The sequence below is a fragment of the Heterocephalus glaber genome, unplaced genomic scaffold, assembly GCF_053883595.1.
Source record: "Heterocephalus glaber isolate CG9 unplaced genomic scaffold, H.glaber_assembly_v1.0 deba00000768, whole genome shotgun sequence".
NCBI classification, from domain to species: Eukaryota; Metazoa; Chordata; class Mammalia; order Rodentia; family Bathyergidae; genus Heterocephalus; species Heterocephalus glaber.
This window is the reverse complement of record NW_028258162.1, coordinates 6,059,258-6,080,321: the sequence shown is the minus strand read 5'-3', so window position 1 is coordinate 6,080,321 and position 21,064 is coordinate 6,059,258. Positions and strand designations below refer to the sequence as shown.

At 36.5% G+C, this 21,064-nt stretch overlaps 1 protein-coding gene across 9 annotated transcripts in view; it reads right to left on the bottom strand.

Annotated features, from left to right (window-relative positions):
- The window catches only part of Malrd1 (MAM and LDL receptor class A domain containing 1), a 725,534-nt gene that overhangs the window by 213,753 nt on the left and 490,717 nt on the right, over window positions 1-21,064 (bottom strand). For all 9 annotated transcript variants that reach the window (XR_015449658.1, XM_087207225.1, XM_087207223.1 and 6 more), the window contains one exon: window positions 18,010-18,193. Coding sequence is in view for 8 of the 9 variants with exons in the window: in XM_087207225.1 (XP_087063351.1) it covers window positions 18,010-18,193 (184 nt within the window). In the remaining variant the exon portion in view is untranslated. The remainder of the gene's footprint in view (window positions 1-18,009; window positions 18,194-21,064) is intronic.

Genomic DNA, 21,064 nt, shown 5'->3' with positions numbered 1-21,064 from the left:
CAACCTTGGTACCTCAAATTAAACCATATTTGGACAATTTTTTTTTCTTTTTTGCAGTACAGGGGACCAAACTCAGGACCTTGTGCTTGCAAGAGAGGCGTGGTGCCACTGAGCTACATCCCCAGCCTCTGTACCAAAAAAAATCTCTAAGGAGGGACTTACATTACCCTACCCCCCATACCTTCCAAGAGACAGAGTGGCTCCCTGTGACCAGATAGTATGGAACTCTGTGCCTTTTGTTCTTTCTTATACATGCATACCTATGTAAAGTCCAGTTTATAAACTATGCATGGGAAGAGATTAACAAGAGTGAATAAAAACAAAATAGAACAATTATAACAATATGCTTCAGTAAAATTATGTGAATGTGGCCTCTCTCAAAACATTTTATTTATTTATTTTTGGTACTGGGGATCAAACTTGGAACCTTGTGCTTGCGAGGCAAGTGGTGGAACCACTGAGCTAAATCCCTGGCCCTCAAAATATTTTATTTTACTGATATACCACTAGCATACGACTTTTTTTTTTCTTCCTCAGGAAGTGGGGAAATTTCACCTTTTCACTTAAAGAATCACTTTATGGCTTCTCTTTGGTACATCCACAGTGCTGCAACACTACTCTTGGACTTTGGGGCCATTATGAAGCAAGCTAAGGTCTACTTAAATACAACCACTGAGATGCTGTAGGTGGCCAGTGGTAAAAGAAACTATGGAATGATAAACTTCCAATAAGGGGTTCACTGTCAGGTTAAACAAGAGCATAGATTGATCCACATGATTGTATTTGCACACAGAGTTTTCCAAGACATGATTAACTTAAACTGAGTCCATGAGGGTGGTGTTCTTATAAGATGAAGGAGAGCTATCAGGCATGCACAGGCAGAGAAGCAGCACGTGAGGAGATGCCAATAAGACAAATAAAACCAATAAACCAAAGATGACTCAGGGGAAACCATAGCTGCCATCATGTTCATGCTCTGGGAATTCCAAACTCAGAACTATGAGAAAATTCCTCTCTGCTGTGGAAGCTGCCCAGTCTGAGGGAATTTACTGTCATGGCCCTAGAAAACGAATACATCACTAAACTACGAAGTTAGGGAATACAGAAAAACATGAAAAATGTTTATTTAATATTAGGATGCATCTTAAGCCATGACAAAGACAATAGGAATAAAGGAAAACTTTCACTAAAATAATCAGATAAAATATTTATATCAAACGTGCTAGAATAGATGTGGAAAGATAATGAAAAATATTGTACATATATATTTTTAATATCTCATAAAAAAGAAAGTTAACATAGTTCATGAACACAGAGCACCTTTAAATCAATGTAAGAAAGCTAGCTCAATAGAAATGTGGGTCAAAAATGAATGGGCAGTTCACAAGAGATGAAAAGTAAGTGGTCATTAAAAAGCATACATGTTTTAAAAAGATTTAATTTCAATATTAACTATATGTATAAATAAAAACAATATACTATTTCATCTACATTAGGAAAAACTCCTTATTAAAAATACATTGATTGTTGATGTGCATTTAAAGAAACTAATAAATTATTATACCTATGTTAAAATGTGAAAGGGATCCTGATGGAAGTGGGGGACTTATAAGAGAGGCTTCAGCTTTTGAATTACAGACACAAGGATACGCAAAGACTGCAGAGAATTAAGCAACAAGCAACTTCAACAGAAAATGTGTGGAGAAAGACAGAAAAGAACATTAGGTGAAGTAGAAATCTGCTTTTATTATGAGTTCTTAATTTGCAATATATGGTCCTCCATTTCTGCACACTCCCCATCTGCAGATGCAATCAACATCCATCGGACAATATTTGGAAACAAATTGTGTCAGTTTTGAAAATGCACAGAATTTATTTTCTTATTATTATTTTCCAGACAATATAGTATAATAGTTATTTACATAGCTTTTTCATTGTGTTAGGTATTACAAGTAATCTAGAGATGACACAGTATACGGAATGATGTGCAAGGTTTTATGCACAGACTGTACCATTTTATAAAGGGACTTGAGTAGCCATGAATTTAGGTAACCACAGATCCAATTTCCAGTACATAACAAAGTATGTTTGTATATATTAAAGTCATAATTTTTCATATTCGGAAACTCACAAATTACCTCCTAGGAACTTGTGGTATGGTATTAGTTCCCAATATTTGTTTTCATCCTCTTCCCTAGTAATAACAGTTTTGATAAACACATTTCATAGAATTCCTCATTGTTTGAGTATGCAATGAAATTATGCCTAAATACCTATAATTGAGCAGACAGGCAGGGCTGCGATGCCCTACCGAGGTCGCGAGTCACGTGGAACATGCCATAATCCACCCACTGCAGACAGGAAGCCACCTGGTTCCAAACTACAAATACGCAGAGGACACCAGACCACCAGACCACGGTACTGGGTCCCGCCACTGCTGGCCCAGAGGAAGGGGCTTCCTGTCCACCATCCCTCAAGCTGCTCCCAGCCCAGAGGAAAGGGCAGTTGGACCACCTTCTGTACCATCGCTCCCAGCTCAGAGGAAGGGGCTTCTGGGCCACCATCCTTCCCGCCACTTGCAGCCCAGACATAGGGGCTTCTGAGCTGCCATCCTACTGCTCCAGGTACAGAGGAAGGGGCTTCCTGGCCACCATCCCTCCCACTGCTCCCAGCCCAGAGGAAGGGGGATCTGGGCCACCATCCCTACTGCTGCTCCCAGACACTGTCCCACCTCTCCCAGCTCAGAGGAGGTGAGCTGCGCAGGCACCAACAGCACCCCCCCTGCCACCCCAAGTCAAAATGAGAAAACACGTAAATAAGTCTCAAAACCAGACTTCCAGATCACCTACAGCAACCCCAAAGGGAAATGAGATGGGACATTCTGATACTCAACCACCTGGACCCACTGAACTGGCAACAAAAGGGGATCTGGGAAAAATGAAATCAGAAATAATTTCTCAGATAACAGGAGAAATTGTGCTCCTAGTGCAAGACATGATTAATAAATCTAGAGAGGAGCTGAGGAACATGATGGAATCCCAACATAGGAAACAAATGGAATCCACAAAACAGATGCAAATAGATTTCCAGGAGATGAAAAACTCCACTGAAAGTCTACACAACAGAATGAGCCAATGTGAGGACAGAATTTCGGATATAGAAGATAAGATTGCAATTAATGACCAGGAAAAGAAAAAAATGCTTCAAAATTATAAGGGAACATGAGAAATCAATCCAGCAGCTGCTAGATGATGCAAAGAAGAATAACATAAGACTGATCAGAGTCAATGAAGAAACAGGACAGAGTGCAGATGACATAAAAAAACTCTTCAGAGAAGTAACGGCAGAAAACTTCCCAAGCAGGGGAAAAGAACTTGACATACAGATAAGTGAGGCATATAGAACTCCAGATAGCCTTGATAAAAAAAAAATCTACACATAGGCATATAATTGTTAAGATTCCAAAAACTCAACAGAAGGACAAAGTTCCACAAGCAGTTAGAAAAAAGAAACAAATCACATACAAAGGAAAGCCCATCAGTATGACAGCAGACTTCTCAACACAAACCATCAAGGCAAGAAGAGCTTGGAGTGACATATTCCAAGCCCTAAAAGAAAACAGCCTCCAAACCAGATTGATGGACCCTGCAAAACTAGCTTTCAAAATGGATGCAGAAATAAGATACTTTCATGACAAAGAGCACCTAGGAACTTCATGAATACCAAACCAGCACTCCAAAAATTTTACACAATATTCTACAAATAGACATTGAGTATCACAACCCTAGGAAGCAAAGCAGAATGAACACATCTGGCACAACCCACCAAAAAGTAAAGGTCATGGCAATGACAAGTCAATATGTTTCAGTTATAACCATCAATGTTAATGGTCTCAATTCAACAATCAAAAGAAATAGACTGGCAGAATGGGTCAAGAAGCAAAATCCAACAATATGCTGCATACAACAAACACACTTAATTCAAAATGAAACTCATAGACTGAAAGTTAAAGAGTAGAAAACAATACTCCATGTGACAGGAATCCGAAAAAAAGTAGGCATAGCTATCCTCTTTGCAGATCAAGTAGATTTCAAACCAACAGTGATTAAGAGAGACGAAGAAGGACACTACATCCTTGTAAAGGGAACAATCCAAGAGGAAGAGATAACAATCATAAATATCTATGCACCAAACAGTAGTGTGCCCAACTATATAAAACAAATACTGACGGACATGAAAAGTCATATATGCACTAATACAATTGTAGGGGGGGAACTCAACACCCCATTGTCACAAATAGATAGATCAACTAGACAAAAAATAAGTAATGAAATACTTGAACTCAATTGTACACTTGAACAAATGAACTTAACAGATGTTTACAGTCTTCCATCCCACAAAATCAGAATACACATTCTTTTCAGCTGCACATGGGTCATTCTCCAAAATAGACCACATATTCACACATAGAACATGTTTAAGTAAGTGCAAAGGAATTGAAGTTATCCCCTGTATATTATCAGACCATAGTGCAATGAAATTGGAGATCCATAGCAAAAGAAACTGGAAAAATTTCATAAACACGTGGAAACTGAACAACACACTTCTAAATAACCAATGGGTCACAGAGGAAATTAAAGAAGAAATCAGACAATTCCTTCAATTAGATGACAATGACAATACAACATATCGGAATCTATGGGACACAATGAAAGCAGTCTTATGAGGGAAATTCATAGCAGTGAATACGCATATTAGGAAAGCAGAATGAGCCCAATTAAACAACCTGATGCTGAACCTCAAGCTTCAGGAAAAAGAAGAGCAGGACAACCCCAGAGCTCATACAAGGGAGGAAATAATTATAAAGATTAGAGGAGAAATCAATGCAATGGAGACTAAGAGAACAAGAAAAATAATCAATGAAACCAAGAGTTGGTTCTTCAAAAGAATCCACAAAATTGGCAAATCCTTAGCCAAACTTATCAGAAAAAGGAAAGAAAAGGCCCAAGTCCATGCAATTAGGAATGAAAAGGGTGAAATTACAAAAGACCCAGCAGAATTCCAGAGGATCATCAATACCTACTTCCAGAATCTATAAGCCAATAAGATGGAAAACAAAGAAGAAATGGACAGATTCCTAGATACATATGAATTACCAAAGTGAACCTAAAAATTCTAAAGAACCCAATATGAACCAATGAAATTGAAAATGTAATTAAAAACTTATCAACTAAGAAAAGCCCAGGCCCTGATGGCTTCACTGCTGAATTCTACAAGACATTTAGAGAGGAACTGCTGCCACTACTGTTTAAACTCTTCATTGAAATTGAAAGGGAAGCAATACTCCCAAATTCATTCCTGGAAGCAAGCATCACCTTGATCCTCAAAGCAGAGAAAGACCCAACTGAAAAGGAGAACTATAGGCCAATCTCACTAATGAACATAGATGCAAAAATCCTTAATAAGATATTGGCAAATAGAATGCAGAAGATCATATACCCTGATCAAATGGGATTCATCCCAGGGATGCAGGAATGGTACAACATACGCAAATCAATCAATGTAATGCACTGTATCAATAGAGCCAAGGACAAAAACCACATGATTATCTCCATAGATGCAGAAAAAGCATTTGACAAAATCCAACATGCATTTATGATAAAAACCCTACAAAAACTTGGAATAGATGGTCTCTACCTCAAACTGATAAAAGCCATCTATGAAAAACCAACAGCCAATATCATACGAAATAGTCAGAAAACTGAAATCCTTCACACTAAAATCAGGAACAAGACAAGGATGTCCACTATCACCACTCTTGTTCAATATAGTTCTGGAAACATTAGCCACGGCAGTTAGACAAGAGAAAGAAATAAAAGGAATAAATATAGGAAATGAAGAAGTCAAATTGTCATTATTTGCAGATGACATGATACTCTATATAGAAGACCCCAAGAACTCCACCAAAAGTCTTCTAGACTTAATAACCAAATTCAGTCAAGTAGCTGGTTACAAGGTCAATACACAAAAATCAATAGCTTTCCTCTACACCAATGACAGACTCACTGAGAGAGAAATAGGGCAAATAATTCCTTTCACAATAGCATCCAAAAAACTGAAATACCTAGGAATCAATGTAATGAAAGAAATCTAAGACCTCTTCTTTGAAAACTAGGGCACTCTGAAAAGAGAGATTGAAGATGATATCAGAAAATGGACAGACATCCCCTGCTCCTGGGTAGGAAGGATTAATATAGTGAAAATGGCCATACTTCCAAAACTGCTATATAGATGTAATGCAATTCCAATTGAGATCCCAGCAGCATACTTCAAAGACCTTGGGAAAACAATCCAAAAATTCATTTGGAACAAGAAGAGACCCAGAATAGCAAAAGCAATTCTAGGTAACAGAGACATGGCAGGGGGTATCACAATCCCAACCTGAAAATATACTACAAAGCTACTGTGATAAAACAGCATAGTACTGGCAAAGAAACAGACCTGAGGACCAGTGGAACAGATTAGAAGATGCAGAAACAATGCCAGACACACTCAGCCATCTCATCTTTGATAAAGGAGTCAAACACCCTCACTGGAGGAAAGACAGCCTCCTTAATAAATGGTCCTGCATAAATTGGGTTTCAACTTGCCAAAGATTAAAACTAGACCTATATCTCTCACCATGCACTAAACTAAAATCAAAATGGATTAAAGATCTAAATATTAAAATAGAAATTCTGAACCAGTTGGAACAGAGGTTAGGTAGAACTCTTGAAGACATTGGTGTAGGAAAAGATTTTATGAACAAAACCTCAGTTGCCCGTGAACTAGCACAAACAATCAACAAGTGGGATCTCTTCTTATTTAAAAGCTTCTGCAGAGCAAGAGAAACCACCAGCAGTGTGAAGAGACAACCCACAATGTGGGAAAAAATCTTCACCTGCTCTTCCTCAGACAAAGGTCTACTATCTTGAATCTATAAAGAACTTAAAAAGATCAGACCTACCAAATTTAAAGACTCAATCTGAAAATGGGCATCTGAAATGAACAGACATTTCTCAGGTAAAGAAGTAGAAATAGCAAATAAATATATGAAAAAATGTTCAACATCACTGGTCATTTGAGACATGCAAATGAAAACAATGCTGAGATTCCACCTCACTCCAGAAAGAATGGCTGCTATCATGAAATCAACCAATAACAAATGGTGGTGGGGCTGTGGGGAAAGAGGAACCCTGCTCCACTGTGGAAATCAGTATGGAGATACCTCAAAGAACTAGGACTGGAAGTCCCTTTTGACCCTGCTATTACACTGCTGGAGATCTTTCCCAAATAATTAAAAGAATCATACCACAGTGATATATGTGCACCCATGTTCATAGAAGCACAGTTTGTGATAGTTAAAACTTGGAAACAGCCCAAATGCCCATCAATTGGAGACTGGATAAAGAAAATGTGTTTTTTTTTTAATAAAATGGAGTACTACTCAGCCATAAAAAATGAGAAATTAGAGACATTTATAGCTAAGTGGATGCATATTGAGGCAATGCTCCTAAGTGAAATAAATAGGACACACGTGTAAATACTGAATAGTTTCTCTGGTGTGAGAAACTGAAAGTGTAAATAAGGACTAAAATGTATAATAGATAATGTGAAATAGGAAGAAAAGGGGCAAAGGGGAAGGAAGTGGGAGGGCTAGGGGAAAGGATAGAAGGGAATGGGATTAATATGAGAAAATGGGAAAATAGGAAGAAAATCTTTGTAAATAGGGAGGAATGGAGGCGTTGAAGGGAGGGCTGGGCAAGGGTGAAAAATAAGAACCGAGAGAGACTATGGAAAGGTGCAAATTTCCAATGATGAATGTCATTATATTGTATACCTAAAATGTACCAATGATTAGAATGAATAATCAATAATGCAAAATAGGAAGAAAAGGTCCAAAGGGGTAGGGGTAGTGGGAGGGGCAGGGGAAAGGAAAGAAGGGAAAGGAAAAAATGATGAGAAATGGAAAAAATGGAAAAACGTCTTTATAAATAGGGAAGGGTGGAGGGGGTGAAGGGAGGGCTAGGAATTGGGAAAAAATATGAACCAAGTTGCATTATGTAAAGGTATAATTCCCAATGAGAAATGTAATTGTGTTGTATACCTACAATGTACCAATAAAAGAATTTAACAAAAAAAATAAATAAATATCTATAACTGATGTACAACTGCCTGAAGGAAACATTTTTTTAAAAAACAACTGGTATGTGTTCTTTGCTTCTTTCCTCAACTTGTATTCTCCTGCCAGCTGGAAAGTAGCCATGACAACTCGTACTAATGCAGCCATCCTGAATGATCATATCTCCCTCAATATTTCACACGCTCATCTCCCTCTCTCTATTCCCACTGTATTACCCTAGTTCATTTCATGATTTCTGCCTAGACACAGGACTGGTATCTGTTAAAATACTCAATTTATCTGTGTAATATCCTTCCACACTTGTTGATAGGAGGCACTCTCTTCATATTTGCTGAGTGCATGGTACAATGCTATAAGAATACATTTCCAATGAGCTTATTGTGTGCTGTGTTTTATTGTAGGTTTTGTTATTATTTAGTTACTGTGAGGCCAAGATGGGCAGATGACTCCCTCTGAACAGACTGTCAAACCCACAGGTCCCAAAGTAGGCGGACACTACATCATCTGGGTAGCTATACAGGGAAGCCTAGGTTTGGTCCAGAGACAAGAGACAGAGAAGAATGGAAAGCAGCCTTTGTTATGCTTTCTGTACAGAGATTATGATTTGTTATTTTGGGTAATTCCAGTAAGCTCTGGGGCATAGAGACTGTTACTATCCCTGCATCCGGCCTTGGGTGATTAGGATAGAAGAAAAGTTCCCAGTAAGGTGAGAGTGTCATAAAAGAGATACAGGGGTGTGGGCTCTGGATTGGTTGTCTTGCTTTTAGGAAGTACTCTCAGGAGCAATTTATATATTATCTTTAGGAAGCCTAGGAATATGGAAAATAAGAGGCATGGCTATTGCACCTCAGCTCCTCTTCATCAACCTGGTACCTAGGTTGGGGTTCCAGTAGGAGCATTTGTGTTCAGAAACTGTTTCTCCCTGCCTTCTGAGTTCAGTTAGCTAGTCTGGGGGTACACCTGACCCAGGATAGGTCAGTCTGAGAATTTAGAACTATAAGGAAATAATGATGTCAGTAACAATGTATCCAGGCATCTGTACTCGTTTTCTGCATGAACATGGTGAGAAATATGGTTCCACAGAAAAGAATGAAATGAATGAGTAGAAATGAGCAGCTGAAAAATCAAGATACACAGAAATGCTGCAGTTCCCTCTCACTTTTCAGTCTGTGTTTTTAATATCTTCCTGAAGCTGGTCTACATTCCTTTTTTTTTTAATGGTACTGGGGATCAAACTCAGGACCTTGTGCTTGCGAGGCAGGCAGCAGAAGCACTGAGCTAAATCCCCGGCCCTGGTCTACAGTCCTGATCTTAAGTTTCATGAGATTCCTTGCGCCCTTAAATAAACCTTTCTGTTCCACACTATTGGCAATTAGATTTGACCTCATTAACACAGTGAATTCCCAGAAATTACCATGAGAATGTATAAATACCAAAAAAACCAAAATTAAGCTAGTGGAAAGAACTTCAAACTACAGTTACTTTCTTTTTCTGAGCTTTATTCTGACATTTTAATCAACAATCTAAAGCTCTTCATTTCCCAATCCCTCCTAGGCAACTTTCCGCACAACTCATATGATTCATGTGGCTCACGTCCTTCAAGAATCCCACCTTACTTCCTGCTTAAATGACGTATGTATGCACGGGCACTAGCCTGAATTTAGCCTCCATTTGTTCTTCAATATTTATTAATTTCCTTCTATTGTCTTCTTGATATCTAACCAGTGCACATTCCTGTGAAATAATGGAGTTCATGAACAACTAATCAACTAGGGGGAGGATTAGTTCAGGAAAACACAGAAGTTATGTTGATACAGGATTTTTCCCACTAAGATAACGTCTGTGGAATGAAGGCACAGCTGAAGAAAACAAAGTACAACACACACACACACACAGCTGAGCTATGGGGAAGTATTTCCAGATTGCAAGATTCCGCTCAGTTTGGAGGTGCTTTGCCCTCTGTATAATTCCACAAACTTAAACTTTTAATACCAGTCTTCTGTCAAGATGCCTTACTTCCCACCCACCTTGATATTTTTAGGCAAACTGAGACATTTACTGAATTCTAATAATTGGGAATTTTTGACCCTTTAAATCAGTGATGGCGAACCTTTTAGAGATTTCGATGATAACAGACAACCTGCTGCAGCATGTGTGCCATAGGTTCGCCGCCACTGCAAACTGTGCTGGTGAGTTTAATGAGTGCTACTGTTTATATCAGTTAAGTGTGACTGTGTTACCTATGATTATAGTGGATGACCCTAACCCCTTTCCCACAAGCCTTCTTCTTTACACATTATTCAGAAGACGAGGTTTTCCAGAAAATCACACATTATAGGAAACACTCTGCATGTGTATTATGTATCATCCCATCAAATATAATAGAGATTTGTTTCTAGTACTGCCTTACTCTTTATTCACTCATAAATATCTATAGGTTTCATTGTAACCACTTTCTTTATGTTTGGTCTAAATAGGTATATATTTTTGAGTTCCATATCTACTTATTTTGAATACTGCTGATGCTTATATTTTTTATATTAGAATATATTCATACTAATATTTCAGGACTGAAGAATGTATCTTTCAATTGTGTTATGGAAAATAAAAAACACATACCCATAAGGATAAAAATAGAAATCTTGATAAAATACTTATTTTGAATAGAAAATAGTGCGTAAGACATAGTTCAGTAAAAATTGAAACACTATATTGCCACAATACCTTATGCAGTGGTTTTACTGATTCAAATAAGAAGTCTAGAAAAGTTCATTGTAATGAAACAAATTCTAATGTAAATTAAATTAACTGAAGATAATGCTAGCATTCAGATTTATAATTGTCTCCATTTGAACCTAGGGAAATTTCAAGGGCTATTTAAGCCTTGGGAAAAATATCTGCTCAAATAAATTCTTTTTCTTACTAATATGAATGAACCAAGTCATATCATTGTGCTTGGATTATAATCAAATATAGTCACAGTAATTATAATATTTCATTTGTGAATATGAGAAGAGTGAAGTTACATCTTCAAATGCAGATCTTTTTAATATTAAAATGCTAATTTTCTCAACTTTATTGAAGGATAAAGCAATATCTGATATTTTGCAGGTATGTAACAAATGGTTTACTTTAATACAATATTAAAGTAATTAGATCCATTCATGGCTTTGAATTTGTGATTTAAAATAGCTGATTAAATATATAATAAACTCAGGCAGTCATGGCAGAGCATGCCTGTAATCCCCATACTCCTGTACAATGAGGTAAGAGGAATACCAGTTCAAGAACAGCCCGGCAAACTAATGACAGTGAGACCCTGTCTCAAACATCAAAAATCATAACAAAACAAGACTATTAATAAAAAGAATTAGGGATTTAATTCAGTGCAGAAGGCCAGGGTTCTATCCCCAGTACATATATATATATATATATATATATATATATATATATATATATATATATATATATGAAACTTAACCATATACATAGAGCTTTTGTTTAAACATTGGCACTGGGTCAGGAATGACACTTGTTTCCCGATTTTAGAAGAAGTAAATAACATATTTCTAAGGCTTAAGGAAGAAAATAAGGATGGTTGGTCATGGCCATGAATCCCCTCTCCTGATACCTGTCTCAAACCAGGTCAAAGAAGTAAAGAAAGTGAGGGTTAAAGCCAGCAATGACAGGAAGTGGGGGGTTGATGCTGCAGAATTACCTTTACCAAGAAGGTCAGAAGTTTTTGGAGAGTCAACTTTATTTACCCTGAGTACTTTCTTTGCAAGACTGGAACCAAAGATGCTGAATCCATTTCCTAATACATTTAGACTGTGAGACTATGAATGTAAGCATATTTCACACTTACATCCTTGGGTTGAATAAAAAATTTATTACACACTGCCATTAATGCCTCTCAAAACAATCAAAATACTCCCCATCTTCAAAAACATTTATTTCTTCATACTTACCAATGTGTTATGTAATTTTAAAAAGTTAAACCTTCACCATATTTTGGTTACCTCTTGCATGTATTAATTTAAAATTTTTTTAGATATGACCTTGGCATTATATATTAATCAAAAAAAGATATTTACAGGAATGTAGTTACTTCAGGTAAAACTATTTTTTCACTTTAGAAGCCTTAGGCACTTCACCTAGCCAATAGCTAAAGTTTAGTTTCAAGTACCAGGTTGAATTTAAAGATAGGAATTGGCTCTGACATAAAGAGTATATTTAAGAAATTATATCAATTCAGGACGAAAATTTTATTGCTACGTACAAAAAGGTGCATTGCAGTGTATAAGGAAACCTAGAATAAAAACAGTCCTATATAATCAGGTAAAGAATCTTGACCTGTATCTGGTTCAAGTTCTACAACATTTGTAGATAAGGTTTATTTTCTTTTCCCTCCCTTCTCTTAATAAGTTTCCTAACTCAAAATTTTAAAAAAGTTTGTAATCATGGAGATTGCGTGGATATTAAATTTTTTAAAATATGAGCTGCAATGTTTTACATATTTCAAGTAGTGTCAGTAAAACACCCCATACCTACAGCATGTCTGATATCCCTGTTCCCTTTGGAGATCATCTGAAATCATCAACAAATCAGGTATTACAGGATAGTTCTCTAAATAGCCTGGAACCATCCCAACTTTTCCCCAATTTTTGCTTTCAGTCTTGAAAAATAATTGTCAAATATGCTGAGAATGGAACATGTTGCAATAAGAGGGGGCTGGCTGGAACTGCCCAGGCTCAGATCCTGTGTTCCTAGAATGTCCTTTGCTACACTGGCCAAGAGCGTGCGACTCTCTCAGATATAAAACTTATAGTCCCTCAGGTAGGGTGCAACTGGGGTATGTGCAGAAGAGACACTGTCTGTCCTGGGCAGCTATCCTGTGCAATAAGGGAGAAACATCCAAGAATTCCAGGGTTTTTTGGTTGTTGTTCCTGGAGCTTCATGTAAATAACCCATTAATTTCAAGTAACTCACTGCATGCTGAGAAGCTGATAACCAGTGAACACTCAAACTACCTTGGAGATATGCCAGGTGCTGTTATGGTTGGTTTCACCAGCAAGGTATTCGTCAGGAAGTTAGAAGTATTTTATGGGGTTACAGCCAAGCATGGCTTGGTTTCTATGCCTCTCAGCATCAATAAAGAAACTAGCATGGCTGGTATGATACAATATAACTTCTAAGTACTTCAAATTTCCAGAGTTGTTGAGGGAATGAAATTCATATGATGGTGGTGACGAGGATGCTAATGACAACGGTGATAGTAATCATTTCTAACATTTATTGGGTTATTACCATGAAGAGTTACTGTTTAAAGCATGAATTTGCTAAATCTTTAGTCATCCTACAAAGTAGGTTCTATTTTTCATTGTAATAAATAGAAGTTGATGGGACTTGTTAATCTCATACAAATAAGTGGCAGAGCTATAATTTAAATCTAGGAAATCTGATACCAGGTTCCTTTGGCCTAATCCCTGCACTGTGAGAAGGTCTTTGGGGTGGAGGGGACATTTCTAATGCCCAGCATCTGCATGACGTGGGCCATCGCTACCTCTCCACCCTTCCTCTGGTCCAGCCACATCCTGCCCTCCTCGTAAATCTGCCTTGTGGTCTCTCAACCCGGACTGATATTCTTCGAGATGCCTGCATGCTTGCTTTCTCATTTTATTTAGGCCTTGCTCAACTGTCACCTCTAGAGGGCCTGTTGCTGACAATTCCTAGCATAGCAGTAATTCTCTATTATTTTTCTCTCTATATCACTCACACCACCTATCACTATTATGGGATATAACATTAGATAACACTTTATTATCTGCACTGACCACAAGAATGAAGAAAGGAATATTTTTTGGTTCAGAATTTTCACACACATATCAAGACTTGAATATATAGTCTTTACTAATCCATCCATCCATCTACCCATCCATCCATCATTCCAATCTTCCTTCCTTCTACCCATGTATCCATTCATCAACGATTTATCTACCTTTACATTATATAGTGCTACACATGATCTTACTATAAAAATAAGTCAGTTTAATTATTTCATTAGAGTGAGATGTTTATTAATTTTTCTACTCAGCATCATCTTTGCCCTCCTTTCTGCACATTCACTTTAAGTGAAAATTGTGAGCAATATGAATGCAGCACTTGGAACACTCATGTTGAGCGGGGGGTGGGGGGAGCTTTTAACCTAAATTTAGTAAAGAAGGTAAGTTTTAAAGTCAAACTCTGCAGGGGTCTGTTTGTATATTGATTTATTCAAGAACTTTATATACAGCAATCACTCTTTTTTGATCTCCCATGTGCATTGCGAATCCAGAGTGTTGCTGCTCTGAAACCATCATCATCATGGCACTGTTTTTCACTCCAGGCCATTCCTGCTTAAAAGACACTCAGGGCTCATATACAGAGTTTTTAAGAGGAAAAAGTGAGAGATGTAAAACTGGCTATCATCAAAAAGGATATCTTTCCAGGTTAGGTGTAAAGACAATGTAGTACATTTCTAAAACTATAAGGATGCTGAATTCTTCTATTTTATTCTCAGGGTATTTCATTATTTTTCACATTTAAGATGGAGAGGCATTGTGTTTTGCTAGGTGTTAGTTTAGAAAAAGACAGGGTAGCTACTGTCTACTTAGATTTTACTGTCTTTGGGAAACATTTCCTACTCTCTAAATTATTTCTTCCTTTTACTTAATTTTGCTGTGTAAGCTTTCCATCACTAGTTGACTTCACTAACTAGGTAGTCTAGTACTAACTAGGCACTGTAGTTTTGATGTATGGACTTGAGGAAAACCAAAAGCTGTCTGCCACTCTCATCACCATCATTCATTGCTTTTGTTATTTTTTAATACCTTTATGAATTTGTAATTTACACGTCATGAAGTCAGCCATTTAAACTTTAACGTTTGATGGCTACAGTATATTTATAAAGTTATGCTATAAGGATCATAAGCAATTTTAGAATATTTCCATCTCCCTATATAAAGAAACCTTGTATCAATGAGGAACCACTCCCATCTCCATTCCCTTACCCCTAGGTACGTACTATTCTACTTTCTGCCTCTATATATTTCCCCATGTTGAAAATTCCACATAGGTGGTATCACACAATCTGTGCGGATTTTATGGTGTGATTGGCAGAATATGACAGAAATAAAAATTAAGTCACTTTTGAAGTTCTTCATCTCAACTGGGAAATGGCAGAAATTCCATAAAACATTTTGTGATGATATGTTCATGTATTATTTCAAGTCGGTTTCCTAATACACATACGCATCATTTGAGAACAATTGTGTTAATAATGATGTAATTGTATCAATAAAATGCAATACAGTAGTAGCTTACTATGTACTAATTCTATTCCAAGAATTTAATGTATATTAACCACTTAACATTCACAGAGACCTATAAAGGAGATATTGTTTATTATTTCAATTTTACTGATGGAAACGGAGGTCAAGTAAAATGATAGTATTTTCCTAACCTACGTGGCAGACCTGGATTCCACATCCAGGGAGTTTGACTCAAGACTCGTTGTTTTTAACCATTAAACTGAGGTTCTTCTCCTGCTTTCAAGTGTTTTGCCATATATCACTGTCTTCTCATCTGACAATAGTACAAAACAACTCAGGCCACATATTCTAAGCTCCTGCTCGGTGCCTATCTTACATAGTACTGACATTTTATTGACATATAACTTAAAACTACAAGGATTTACAAAATCATAATTATTAGTTCCCTGAATTTTTAAATTCTTTCCATTTTATTTAAAGAATAATTTGAAAATTCTCCTAATTTATAGAAACTGGGGCTTTAAAAATCCAATGGCTACATCTTCCTAAGATGCAATCAATATAATTGATCCTATCCTACTACAGTTGACTACAAAATGCCTCTTTGATGACACGGAAAGAACTACAGATGTAAATCTGCCACTATATCACTAAACATAAAAATATTACAGTATCACTACACCGAAGTGATTTGGACAAAACCAATTAATAATCATGCAAATTCTCAAAGGATTTTAAAGCAAGAAGGGAGGAAGCAGTGTAGACTTGTGTGATAGTAAGAGAAGCTGCATTATTATTATTATACAAACTCTCAGTTCCCTTCTGTCTTGAATCAACCAGGAGAACAATCATTCTGCTTTCCCTGAGAGGAAGGAATTTCTCATTTTATAAAAGCTTCTTTCTTTCTAAAGTCTTATAAAAACTTTTGAAGATGTCTTTTACCTTTTCAAGTTGCCAAATCATTTCTAGATTGAATTTCAAACTATAATAGAAAATCAACATATTACTGGGAAATTTACTAGGAAGGGGTTTAAGAACTACGTTCTCATAGCTACAATTCCCCTTTCATAGGAGCAGAACTATATTTTTTCTTGAGGCACCTTTCTCCCGTCACCTCCAAGCCCAAATCAAACTCTGACTTCTCTATGGCACAGATCCCAGGAGTTAAGTATTTCCTAGGTCATAAGGAGTACATCAATTATGATTTTATGTAACATATATAATGTAACTGACTAGCAACCACCTTTTCTAGAAACAGAGGGAAAAATAAAACTATAAAAGATTTGTTTCTAACGAAGCAGAATCCTTTGAAGCAGCTCTACTCATAAAAAGAACAGATGCTATCACAGCACCAAAACCAAAGTCACATTTTTTAACTGCCTGAGTGAAATGATATTTTAATATGAGAGCAACAATAAAATTAAATAGCATTCAGGCTTAGCTCTTCTGTCCCAGAGGCTTGCTGCCAAGTGAAACCTTATAGAGAAACCACAGAAGGCAAATCTTTCGTTGGCAGTCTACGTCATGTGGGACTATTTTGGAAAACAAATGGAATAATTCCTCTGAAAGAATGTGGCAAACTGTAAAATTGTACAAATGCATGTATAATTATTTTTGACATTTCTGGATAGTTTTGTAAAGAAGATTTAGGTGTAGTTGTACTTCACATTTAGAAGCACGATAAAACATAGCAATTTTTTCGTTATTGCTCACAAGCCGGAGCAGGATTTTTAAATCTTCTGAGTAAAGCTCTCAAAACAAGTTCTGCTTGACTTTACCTATTTGAACTTATTTCTTATGTAGGCACTAAGAGCAGCTTCTCGTCTTTTTTACTGGTTCACTTCCCATTAAATTAGAGAAATACTTACAAATTTCAGGCTTACATTTTACATTGTGTTTTAAAAATAAATGCAAAGGGGAATACTTCTACACGTTAGGAAGGCAATGGTATGAAGAAAGAGGGGTTACTTGTGCAACTGAAGAATGGAGAAGGCGCTGCTATGGCTGAACATTGGAGCCCCCAGACTCACAGGCCGACATTTTAACCTGCAAGGCGATGTCATCAGAAGTCGTTCAGGGACAAACCCTGCAGTAGTGGAATTAATGTCCTTAAATAGGCCAAAGGGAGCTCATTTGCCCTTTCACCAGCAGAAGACGCAGCAGGAAGGCGTTATCTACTAACCAGAAAACAAATTCTCCTCACACACTGAACCTGCCAGCACCTTGATCTTGAATGTTACCACCTCCAGAACTGTGTGAAATACATTTCTGCTGTGCACAAACTATTCATTCAGCTTATGATACGTTGCCACTACAGCCCAAATAGACTAAGACAGGTCTTTTCCATTCACATGGATTTGTAATTTTACAATTATGGAATTTTACTTTTCAAACTATTTGTGTGTACATGTGTACATGAGGCACATAACTGTAGGATGTTTTACAAATACACAAGCAAGGTAAAAATGGCCACTTTATAAATGTACTTGCAAACCGGACTGCTTTCCAGAAACTTACCAGTCGTGCAGTTTCTAAACTCAATGTCATCAATTGCAGCTCCTCCTCCAAGATCTCTTGTTCTGATACCTTGAAATATGACTTCAAAATTCCTTAACTTTCCTAGCAGGATGACAGCATTTTCCCACTGGTTACTAGGATTTTGTGTACTTTCTTGCCATACTTCAGAGAGGCCTTTATCTGTCTGAAATGAAAGAGTTTGACATTAGGGACATAATCAAATACATAATAAAGAATAAACCTAGTTATTGATTTAGAACAGAAGTTTCTGACCAATGAATATTGGGGTGGGGGGGGACAGAAAAACTTTGGAAATCTGACAACATCCTTGTTAGAGTTTAACTTGCCAAAACGGCATATTAATCCTCCAACATGCTTTCCAAAAGCAACACTGGCAGGATTAGCAATTAACTTGTTTTGGTACTTTCACAGATATTATTTTTATTCTTATAATGTACTTGGCAGTTAAATCCACCTGTCATTACACCTACACAAAATTCTTCGTGTTGGATGGAATCTGAACCAGTTATACAAGTCCTAGGTTTGTAGTACTAAATGTTCTTCCCTCAGTTTCTAATCATATTCTTATTTAGTGAGGTTGCAACTTCCTTTCCAGAATTTAAATCACCAATCTAGGGGAAGATAAAAGAGACATGAAAGAGCAATATATATGAGAAACATCACTTATTCCTCATGCATATGATAAAGTAATTAGTTATCTTTCTCATTACTGGGACAAAATATCCAATACCTACAATTTAAGGATGAGAGGCTTATATGGTTCACTGTTTCCAGTGGGTTCAGTCCATGGTTTGTTAGTTCCAAGGCAGAGAAGGCCTGACAGAAGGGTACCACAGAGGATATCTGCCCAAACCATAGAAGCCCAAAAGCAGAGGGAGAAGGAAGGAGCCGGGGATACGAATGCACTCTTCCCTGTCATATGCTCCATGATCCACCACCAACTAGGCTCCACCTCCTAACAGCACATTTAGCTCCTTAGATTCATCCACTGATGAGGATAGTGTCCATATAATCAACCACCTTCCAAACACATGTACCTTTCTGAGAAGTAGATGACTTAACAAATCATGATGATGGATATTTAGCAAAGAAAATGTGTGCGTATGTGTGTTCATGATCATTCCACAAATCTTTAGTTTATCCATATTCCCTGGTATTGGTACATTGTATTTTCAGGATAAATTCACAGTAAGATCCTTGACTTTAAAGCTTGTGAACAAAAGAGTGGAATTGATGAGAGTATTTAACAGAATGGTATGCAGAAAATTAAACAAGATGTTTGAACATATTTATAACATACAGCTATGAAATGCATACCTTTCAGATATTTTTTAAAAAATGAGTTAAAGAAACAAAGAGGAATGTATGAAGATAGAACAGAGGAGATGCAGATTCATAGTTTCATGTTTTGGGGGAATTAATGTTAATATATATGGCTGATGTCTCCTATTGGTGAGAAAGAAATTAGATATCTGATCAAGTGGTTCTTTGTGTGACTACAGGTAGCAAGTACAAGCATGTATCATTAATCTAAAATTAATTTTGCAAAAACAGCTAGCAGTTTATAGGTAGATCTTTAAAAATGTTTCAAATATAACAAATTTTTATACTAAGAGATGCATATGATTTCTGCAGTAAAGGGGATGGGAAATTCACACCTAATTAATAGACTGTTCTATCTTCCTGATGAGTAAAGAGAAGTCCTTTTCAAGATTAGTCTTTGCATCAGTGATGTTTTAGTAATTTGGTATCAAAGGGATTATTAGTTAAAGATTAAAGTAGAGGGGATCTGTCGGACACTTAACAATATTAGAGATATGGATATTGATGAAAGTCAGTCTTAATTTACAAACTTTACTCATTTTTCATATGCACTTGTCTTTGCAACTTATAGATCCAATTATTAGCTACGCCCACTCCCCAAAGGATTTTCAGCAAATAACATCAAAGAAGGTCATGTAATCCCTTTAAGCAATAAAGTATGAAACATTTCTTCAATCTTCCTACTGGGTTTCTAGTAAAAAAAAGAAAAAGACTTCAATAAAATATTCACTGGATTTTATGTGGTAGAAACAAAAATAAGAGTGAATAAGTTTGAAAGCCAAGCATGATGAGACATTGTAGAGTGTCAGTCTAACATATTTGCTCTTGTTCTCCATGGAATAAAACATTAATTCTTATCCCTAAAACTATCAAAAGTATTCATCCAAATATCAGTGAAGATGTACTCTTTCTTCCCTTACCCATCCACTCATAAATTTATTCATCCAACGTTCAATGCTAATATAGTACCAAGTTGTAATGCTAGCAATTAGGGATTAAAAAGGTGAAAAGGCAGAGCTATTCTGTGGTGGCAATAATCTAATGTTGAATTCATAAAGATAAATTACTATGAAATCATTCTCTCTTTTCTTTCTCTCTTACCTTATTAATGAAGAGAATTTTAACAAGTGGCTATGGAATAAATTCTCAAATTTTTGTTCCATATATATTCTGATTTTAATTATTTACTTAATATTCTGACTTCAACTCTTTAAATTAAGAAAACATCTCTCATTTGAAAACTATGACTTTACCATTGCTCAAGGATTTATCTCTCATATTCACGTAGATTTTAAATCCAAGACCTTAAGCCAATTAATTTATAGGAAGCATTTAACCACACTAATAGCTAAAAATAGACACTAATATAAAAGATAGTTAAATTATAGAAAATGGGGCTAGGGCTGTAGCTCAGTGGTAGAGTGTCTGCCTAGCATGTGCCAGGTCCTGGGTTCAATCCCTAGCACCACCAAAAAGCAAACCAAAAGCCTAGAAACTGAACAAATATTTTCTCTTATAATTTAATGTTTTCCATAAATTTAATTGATTTCCCAAACATTAGTCATATTGAGCCTTTATCTTATATGTCACATATTTGCTTTTGCATTTTGTTTGCCTTGATACTCTTCTACTGAGTCACAGAAAGAAAGACAATAAGAAATACTAAAAAGATAGAGTCACTTCAAATTGCTGAAACATGTTGATTGGCAGA